At 39.5% G+C, this 10,000-nt stretch overlaps 1 protein-coding gene across 1 annotated transcript in view; it reads left to right on the top strand.

The window, feature by feature from the left end:
* Positions 1-1,517: 1,517 nt before the first annotated feature.
* LOC138007547 (tetratricopeptide repeat protein 28-like) overlaps positions 1,518-10,000 on the top strand; it is a 41,146-nt gene continuing 32,663 nt past the window's right edge. The window contains exons 1-3 of the mRNA XM_068854524.1: positions 1,518-1,612; positions 2,015-2,089; positions 4,272-6,150. Of these exons, the coding sequence (XP_068710625.1) occupies positions 4,344-6,150 (1,807 nt within the window). The 5' untranslated portion in view covers positions 1,518-1,612; positions 2,015-2,089; positions 4,272-4,343. The remainder of the gene's footprint in view (positions 1,613-2,014; positions 2,090-4,271; positions 6,151-10,000) is intronic.

Below are 10,000 nucleotides of genomic sequence, written 5' to 3'. Positions count from 1 at the left end.
GTATTTTAAAGGTTTTTGCGCATATTATTCATCAATTATCTTTGAAAAATGAGTGGTTACCCCCAATTCAGTAACAATTGTTAAGATCTATATTTCCTGCTTAATCATAAACCGGGGCTGAGTGTCGTCTGCATATGCATGGATTTTTGGTTGATAGGTTTTAATAACTTCAAACAGCTTACTAGCATAGACAGAAAAGAGCAGCGGTCCTACATGACCCTTGAGGAACACCGAATGATAGGTGAGATCTGTCTGACAGTTCTCCATTGACTGCAACACGCTGAGAGCGACCAGACAAGTAGGAGGCGAACCATTTGAGAACATCTCCTGAGACACCAAACGACGTTTCTAGGCGCCGCAAGAGTATGGCGTGGTCAACCGTATCAAATGCTGCGCTTAATCAAGCAATACCAGCAAAGACACGTGCTGGCGATTCATGTCAATCAGGATGTCGTTAAGAAGGGTGTCTTTAACTATTTTAAGCAGCGCCGTCTCAGTACTGTGTGATTTCCTATAAGCCGACTGCAAATACAGGAAATAGTTCATTATCTGTAACGCGGGTGTACAACTGGTCAAATACTGCCCTCTCAGTAATCTTGGATACAAATAATAGATTGCTGAGTGGTCGCAAGTTCTTGTAAGCAGAGTCCTTGGCGCCCTTTTTAAGCAAAGGGTTTACGATCGCTTCCTTCCGCTCGGAAGGGAAGTGTGCAATAGACAAAGGTGCATTTACTATTTTCGTGATCACAGGAAGTAAAACATCTAATGAATCAGACACCAGATCAAAGCACCGCACCGCACCGCACCACCATACCTAAAACTGTCTTCCAAAAAAATGGTATTGGCACAGCAAGTTTGTTCACGGTGTCCCTCGGTGAATATTTAGTAGCCGCGTCAGATCGATTGATAAATACATCGCTTCAATACTCGGGTGTAAGACCATTTAAGGATTTAAAGACCTTAGTGATTTTCTGCTGCCTACCCAACTTCCTAAACTCGAAGATATGGTAAGAAACAGCAGAAAAACGATCTTTAGTAGAAAGTTGATTTTTATTCTGATCAACAATAACAGATTTGGTCAGTTTTGCCTATGGCGAAAGCGATCTTCTAATGGAAAATTGGGTGCTTCGTTTTCGAGTTGAGATTCCGCTTCGTTTTCGACTTAGGGTGCTTATTTCGATTTCGACCTTTTGTGTGCTTCGTGCTATGTTCTTCGTTTTCGAGTGCTTGGTTTTCGATGCTTCCCCTGCCGTAAAGCTCTGAGAGCAGAATAAATAAGCGTGCTGGTTTAGTTAGCTGTGCATGTTTAATGGCAGTAAGGCTCACAATTATCTAAATCGTCGGGTACTGTTAAAGCCGGAGACTTTTTTTCTTTTTTCTTTACTGGGCGTAATTTCATTTTCCGTTTATTTGTGATAATGCTGGAGTCAAAACAACGTGATATCACAGAGCTGATAATAGAATGATTTCCGCTATATATTCAAAACTGCAACTGAACAAATCACTTTCTGTGCCTTCGCCAAGTAAACACGACTCTCCCAAACTGCTGTTTTCTTGTTCTGCTGTAATCTCTGTATTGTTTAAACGCATTCTTTTAAATTATTTGCAAAAGGTAAGTTAAGTGCTCCATAGGAGAAGTCAATTCTATGGTCAGATTGTTAATTGAGATTAGGTTGGCTCAAGAAATGCTCTTCTGTTTGCTAAGCTTATCAAAAAAAATTATTGTCACTACATCACTATATCTTAGAACTCGATTTAAAAAAAAAATGCGTGCGTTTTGCTTTGACACCATTACAGCTTGTTATAGTTTCTTTTTTTAAAGTTTAATTCATGCTAAATGTTTTATATTAGTTTCACACTGTGACAAAGCAACGGAAACGAAATGTATTTTTCTAGTACAGTGAGGCAAAGAAAGTAATTTGTGAGGTACGGACCATTTCAAGAAAAAAGAGTATTTCCATTTTGTTATTCGTGTTTCTCTTTTGCTTTTTTTTCCCTTTTTTTTTTTAATCAGACTTCAGATTTCGTTCTTTGGTCGCGCTCTAATTACTATGCTGTGTCTTTCTGAGTGACTCACTGAGGAAAAAAGGTCAGTAATTTTCAAGTTCATCCTAATGATTGTAAATACTTTAATACTTCAAGAGTATTGAAACTAGCGCTGTGTGCTTGACTGGACCGGTTCGCCAACGGCTGATTAAAATTCAGGAGGAATTAACAATATCCTAGACCTGCAGGCTTTACAAAACAACCGTTACGCTTGTTTGAATTGAACAAAAGTGTCAGGCGCGCTGCAGTTAAAGTGCCACTATGATCAAAAAATCATTTCTGTTTTTCTTCAGATTTTCAGTGTGTTTGCTTAACACCTCACTGGCAAAATTTTGAGCTTGGATATTTATCCAAAGGCTGTTTACTTTGAGTGTAAATTTCGGATTTCACGGTCCGCCAATACTCACGTTCAAAACTAACCGATGGGACCTCAGAGGGTTGGATCTAGGGAAAGTGACGTCATTTACTCACCAGCTTAAAACGCAGGCCATTTTAGATGCAAAACACTAGTTTAAAAGTCTGAAAGCCCGAAACTCCCATGCTGCATATTAATTAACTAAAGCCTCGTACACATCCATTGCATTCTTTAACTCATGAGTCTTTGTCGTTATTTTTTCCTCGATCCAGCTCTCTCAAATATTCAAAGTTAGTAACGGCGGACCATTAAAAAGGAAAATTCTAGTTAAAATAAACAGGTGTCTTTTTGAAATCAAGGCTTAAAACTTGGGTCGCTTAGTGTTTAGTTAACATAGTTTTGAAATCCAAAAGAATAGGAGAACTGATTTTTTGGTCATAGTTTTTCATAAGTGGAGAAGTAAAGCGTTGATCGATATTTGCTTAAGTCCTGCTTCGTGGTAAACTTGAGTTTTTATCTCACACTTTCTTGTTTTTTTTAACTTATTCGAAAACTCCATCCATACATGACTATTTAATTGTCGCTATTCTTTTCTCGTGACAGTTCACTGTCCCGCCTTATCCGGATACCACTCATGCATTTGGTAGCAAAATCTTTCTTTCTGGTCTCTTCAACTACCTTCAGTCCTCTGTTGCGATGTATTACCATCCACTTAGGGACGATTTTATTTTTGGAGGATCTGGATCTCTTACATTTAAGCCGAAAAGACAAACTAGAGGATATGTGTTATTCACAACCAAGGCATCCACAAATACCTATAACATGAATATAAGTTTAGTCCATATCATGCATACGTCAACAAAGTATTTTGTTCAGATATTCAGTTTGTACAAGGGGAAGGGGGTTTACAGTCTCTAATAGACCTCAATGCCCCCCCCCCCCCCCACGTCCCCCTCAAAAAGGCTTCAAACATAAAGTATCATGTTCTTTCCCAAACCCAATGCAATTCCTTTCTACATGTGATGGACTTATGATGTTTCACAGTTTGTAATTTTAAAGCTCCAATAGCTGACAAATAAATTCTCTAACTTGCTCAATGAACCACTGATTTTCTTGGCGTGCATTCATAACCTATTATGAACACCCAGTCAACTATGATCAAAAAAGTGAATAGGACATTTTATGACGAGTCCTTTCCCTTAAGTTCTTCTTTGCTTAAGTTGTCATTGTGCTGGGTTTTTAGTGATAAGTGACGTTTAGACCTCCGATTAAATAAAACGCGTTTTGTCATATAGCCATTGGTAAGTCAAATGCAAAACAAAGTGGCATGAATGCGTAAAGATTCAAGAAGCAATTTTTCAGAAGGAATATTTAAAGCTCTTGTTCTTTCCAAAGCGTTAGTTCACTATTGTGCTAGCATTCTGGCTCACTCGGTTTTCATTGGCAATGCGATGCTAAATTTTGCAACTGCCGAACTCGATATGAGTTATTTTATTTTATTTGTTTGACGATTAAGCAAGTAAAGCACAACTGTTTTGCTCAGTGTTTGACTTGTGAAAAAAAGAAAGGGGAGGGGGGATGGGGTTTGGAGTTATTGGTAAGCTACAGTCATCCATAACCTCTTCTTACTTTATGCTTCTCGCTCTGTTACCTAACTCTGTGGCCGTTTTTTGTAAGAAAACAAATGAATTATTTCATCTAGAATCGTAATTGATTTCCTGCAAAGGTGAGGGAAAATCCCCCGTGTTAACCCGTTGATACCACCCCTTAACTAATCACCCTGGGAGGAAATAGGGTGGGAAGAACGTTTTCGTTTCGAAGCTAAAAAGCAGACTAAACATCAAGCGTCTTTATCTTTCTTTCCTTCCAGCTTCATTTGACATCGATTTGACATTGGATCATCTCATGGAAAAAGTTTTAATTGTCATTTAGTTATTGAAGAATGGTAGATAGGAAGTTAGAGACTGTAGAGCAGCGAATGCTAGAGCTTGCCATTGCGATAAGTGTAGGAGACAGATATCGTGAAGGAAGAGCTCATTTTCATCTCGGCGGTGCTTACCTCAACCTACCTGATTATCAACAGGCCATAAAAAGTTATGCACAAGCATTGCATATTTTCATAGAAATAGGCTGCAGGGCAGAGGAGGGATCAGCCTATGGAAATCTGGGAAATGCCTATCTTAGTCTTGGTAATTTTAAACAAGCCATTGAGTACTACGAAAAGCGTCTTAGTATTGCTAAAGAAGTAGGTAATAGGGCTGGGGAGGGATCAGCCTATGGAAATCTGGGAATTGCCTATCTTAGTCTAGGTAATTTTAAACAAGCCATTGAGTACTACGAAAAGCATCTTAGTATTGCTAAAGAAGTAGGTAATAGGGCTGGGGAGGGATCAGCCTATGGAAATCTGGGAAATGCCTATCTTAGTCTAGGTAATTTTAAAGAAGCCATTGAGTACTACGAAAAGCATCTTAGTATTGCTAAAGAAGTAGGGGATAGGGCTGGGGAGGGATCAGCCTATGGAAATCTGGGAATTGCCTATCTTAGTCTAGGTAATTTTAAACAAGCCATTGAGTACTACGAAAAGCATCTTAGTATTGCTAAAGAAGTAGGTAATAGGGCTGGGGAGGGATCAGCCTATGGAAATCTGGGAAATGCCTATCTTAGTCTAGGTAATTTTAAAGAAGCCGTTGAGTACTACGAAAAAGATCTTAGTATTGCTAAAGAAGTAGGGGATAGGGCTGGGGAGGGATTAACCTATGGAAATCTGGGAAATGCCTATCTGAGTCTAGGTAATTTTAAACAAGCCATTGAGTACTACGAAAAAGATCTTAGTATTGCTAAAGAAGTAGGAAATAGGGCTGGGGAGGGATCAACCTATGGAAATCTGGGAAATGCCTATCTGAGTCTAGGTAATTTTAAACAAGCCATTGAGTACTACGAAAAACATCTTAGTATTGCTAAAGAAGTAGGGGATATGGCTGGGGAGGGATCAACCTATGGAAATCTGGGAATTGCCTATCGCAATCTAGGTAATTTTAAACAAGCCATTGAGTACTACGAAAAAGATCTTAGTATTGCTAAAGAAGTAGGGAATAGGGCTGGGGAGGGATCAACCTATGGAAATCTGGGAAATGCCTATCTTAGTCTAGGTAATTTTAGACAAGCCATTGAGTACTACGAAAAACATCTTAGTATTGCTAAAGAAGTAGGGGATAGGGCTGGGGAGGGATCAACCTATGGAAATCTGGGAAATGCCTATCGCAATCTAGGTAATTTTAAACAAGCCATTGAGTACTACGAAAAACATCTTAGTATTGGTAAAGAAGTAGGGGATAGGAATGGGGAGGGATCAACCTATGGAAATCTGGGAAATGCCTATCTCAGTCTAGGTAATTTTAAACAAGCCATTGAGTACTACGAAAAGCATCTTAGTATTGCTAAAGAAGTAGGTAATTGGGATGGGGAGGGATCAGCCTATGGAAATCTGGGAATTGCCTATCGCAATCTAGGTAATTTTAAAGAAGCCATTGAGTACTACGAAAAACATCTTAGTATTGCTAAAGAAGTAGGTAATAGGGCTGGGGAGGGATCAGCCTATGGAAATCTGGGAAATGCCTATCTTAGTCTAGGTAATATTAAACAAGCCGTTGAGTACTACGAAAAACGTCTTAGTATTGCTAAAGAAGTAGGGGATAGGAATGGGGAGGGATCAGCGTATGTAAATCTGGGAAATGCCTACCACAATCTAGGTTATTTTAAGGAAGCCATGGAATACCATGAACACAGTCTTAGTATTTTCAAGGAAATTGGAGACTTTCTAAGAGAGGGAATCGCGTGGTATTCGCTAGGTCATGATCATGAATTGTTGGGTTCCTTGAGTAATGCACTCAGTTGTTATCGTTCAAGTATAAATCATTTTGATGAAACAAGGCATAATCTGAAGTCAGAAGATGAATTAAAAGTAACTTTTCGTGATTCTTATCGCGTGGCATACACTGCTCTGTGGAGGACACTTTTGAAGAATGGAAAGATTGAAGAAGCTTTGTATGCTGCTGAGAAAGGTCGAGCACAGGCTTTGAGCGATATTTTGCAAGATCAATACGGCATTGACTCTCAGTCATTTTCTGCACTTGCTCCGAATCAAACTCTTATAGCTGCATTAGAGCTTTTACCTTCACAAGCCGTTTTTGTGGCACTTGACGAGAACAAGATCACGTTTTGGGTGCTAAGAAAAGACAGCAAGATCAGCTTTCGACAAAACGAAATCGCAAATGGAAGTGCTGATTTGTTGATGGAAACTATTTTGAAAGGGATCGGCGTAGGGGATGGTGTCAGATGCGAGAATCGTTCATTGGATCCACTACGCAATGACCTGTCTTGGAGCAAAAGATGTATCAGTGAGAAAGCAGTTCTACCATCTTCATCCTCCGTTGACTCTTTACAACCGTTGTATGATGTCTTACTCGGGCCAATTGCAGACTTGCTCCAAGGAAATGAGTTAATCGTTGTTCCCGATGGACCATTTTGCTTGGCTCCATATTCTGCGTTGAGTGAATCTATCAGGATCCGCACCGTTCCCTCGTTGACTGCTTTTAATGTGATCGTTGGTGCACCTGAAGACTTCCACAGTAAGACTGGAGCACTGCTTGTAGGTGATCCGTGGTTGAAGGAAGTTACTAACAAGAAAGGGGAACCCATTTTCGAACAGCTTCCGTGCGCAAAACAAGAAGTAGAGATGATTGGACAACTTCTGCAGACAACACCGCTGACTGGAAAAAGTGCCACGAAAGCTGAGGTGCTGAAAAGTATGAGATCAGTTGCTTTAGTTCACATTGCAGCACATGGATGCCCAAAAACGGGAGAAATTGCTTTAGCCCCAAATACCGAACGGAAATCGCAAATCCCCAAAGGGGAAGACTTCATTTTGAAAATGTCGGATGTTCAGACAATTTCTCTTCGAGCAAGGCTAGTTGTGCTGAGCTGTTGTCACAGTGGCCGGGGGGAAGTGAAGTCTGAGGGAGTGGTGGGAATTGCAAGGGCTTTCCTGTGTGCTGGAGCTCGGTCTGTTTTGGTGTCACTCTGGGCAATTGATGACGAGGTAACGTTGCTTTTCATGAGGAGCTTCTACCAGCACCTGGTAGATGGAAAAAGCGCAAGTGCAGCTCTTCAACAAGCAATGAAATCTTTCCGAGAGTCAAAGCAGTATTGCTCCATAAAGCACTGGGCGCCATTTTTGCTGGTTGGCGATGATGTCACGCTGGAATTTCCAAAAAAATGGCAAGTGAAGTTCGAGTTTAACTCAGAAACAAGAATACTTTCAAATTGGAAAATTGACGATAGGAATCAAATAGGCCTAAGATTACATGATAACGAGATGCTACAATAGACAAAAGTAGTTGGGAAGGTTATGTAAATGAACCGCACCATAGCTGTATGTACTGTATCGCTAAATAACTATTATCGATAATTGTAAAGTGTAATTAAGCACATTAAGCGTTACGTCACTAAGACTAATTAACTAGTTCACTGCTAAATGGTGAAGACGTACGGACAGATCAATTGATTTCGAACCGTACCAATATATTGTCAACCATACAATAAAAAGGTTTGAATCACCGCATCGTACGCTCATCATTACATTCGAAATCAATTGTCAACAAAAGCTGAAAGAGAAAGTAATGGCTGAAATAGCAAAAGCCCTGCAGGAAAGAAAAGCAGCAAAGGCAAAGTTCACACGGAAGAGGAATGCCTTCTTTACTGCGGTCGCAAAGAAAGAAAATATGGGCGACATCGAAGGTAATTTCAACGAGCTTACCAAAGCATGGCGCGACGTTGAAGGTAAGCACGATAATTACATCATATTACTGGAAGGCCATGAAGCTCCAGAAAAAGAAGAAGTCTGGATAAACGAACTTCAAAACACGTACAGTGATGCAAACTCAGTCTACAATAGATGCGCGAGCGAGAACCTTCTAAAAGCGAAAAAAGATGAAATGAGCGCAAAATTCGAAGGATTGGCTAAGAAAAAAGCTTCTTTAGAAGCGATGTTCAAATCCTCATTTGAACAAGTCAAAGGGCTACTGACTCCCGACTCGACAGGGACAATTGCGACAGCCAGTTTGAAAAAATGCGAATGCGACTTTACAGTCTTTACAGTCTATCAACCCGCTTCTGTTAAAGCGCAAAAGAAATAGTTTCACCTTTTCTTATATAGACCCCTCCCTTCTATTCAATGTTGGAGGGTAACTCAACAATTTCCCACTAAAACCATTCAGCTTTGCACAACATTGAATGAGGAGGGAGGGAAGAGAAGGAATGAAGACGTCAAACGTGCTAGCCTTCCCAACAGATTTGTCTATTATCGTAGGTTCGTAGTGTAAACAATTCAAAGTTTCCTCTAACACGCTTTTGTCATAAATGTAATTTCCACATGCTTATCACGCATGCACAGTAGCATATTTAAAGGATACCCTTCACATTGGTGGAAAAACTGTTTTCGTTCAGCCTTTTCTGAAGATGGGTTATTTATCACCTCGTGATGTCTCTTTTGGTGTTTCCGTTCTATGAATCTCCCATAGATCTCTAAACGTCATCTTTTGTAAGGAATTCGAAGACAGCATCGTCCTGCAGGTAGCCATTCGCATCGGCGCATTGTGTATGCTCAAAAGAACCAGCTATATTTAGAGCTGTTTTATTTATTTTTCTCTTTTTCCAGAATCGATGTCAAAGATGCTAGAAGACAACCTAGCAGAGCCGGACACTTTAGTGATTGCCGAACTTGTAAAAACAAAAGTAGAACGGGTTAACAATCATGGTTTTACCAGTAGAACAAGCTCCAAAGGTTTAGTAGAAGTTTACTGCTTTAACTAAACCAACAGACTGAGATTATTGTAAGTAAAATTATGACAGAAAGCTTAGATCTATAGTAAAATGCTAGTTTTACCCGTTATTTTTATACTTCGTTTCTCATATAATCTCAACGGTCAGTGTTGCTCGAATGGCGATCAAAATCATAGTGCTATAGTTGAGTTGCTAAAAATGATGTTTTATTTAGTTCTTTGAAACTGTTTTTGTTGTATGAGTGTAAGCCAGTTTCGAAAGAAAAGAAAAAAAACACTTTTGCTGATGACCCTTAACATCAGACTTTTACCGTGGTAAGGAAAAGAGATGTGTCATTTGCAACATTCAAAGATCACAAAATAGAAGGGAAACGACGGGTGAAATTTTTTTTCCTGTTCTTCTGCGTAACAAATGAATGAAATCATCAGGAATAAAGAAGACGTTTTTCTTTTCTTAATAAATTTCCAAATTCTTTGTAGGGCTTACTCCCTCGAGTTATCGGTGGTGTTTTTAAGCAAAGTGAAAGAATGTGTTTGCATTCGAAAGTAGTTCAATTCTTGGAATAATAGTTATATAGGGAACTAACAAATCGGCTGCAAAGTTAGAAAACAATCTCTGGAGCATATTCATAGCCACCTTCACAACTGGAAAATTTTAAGGTGGCTCTAAATCCGCTGCAGAGAATTTTTTATACCTTTGCAAAGAGTTTTATCTTTTCTTTCACTTTTTATCTTAGCTTGCTAACCACTTTTGAGCAAT

This window comes from Montipora foliosa, chromosome 6 (genome assembly GCF_036669935.1).
Source record: "Montipora foliosa isolate CH-2021 chromosome 6, ASM3666993v2, whole genome shotgun sequence".
In the NCBI taxonomy this organism is placed as follows: Eukaryota; Metazoa; Cnidaria; class Anthozoa; order Scleractinia; family Acroporidae; genus Montipora; species Montipora foliosa.
This window is presented reverse-complemented; position numbering and strand designations above follow the sequence as displayed.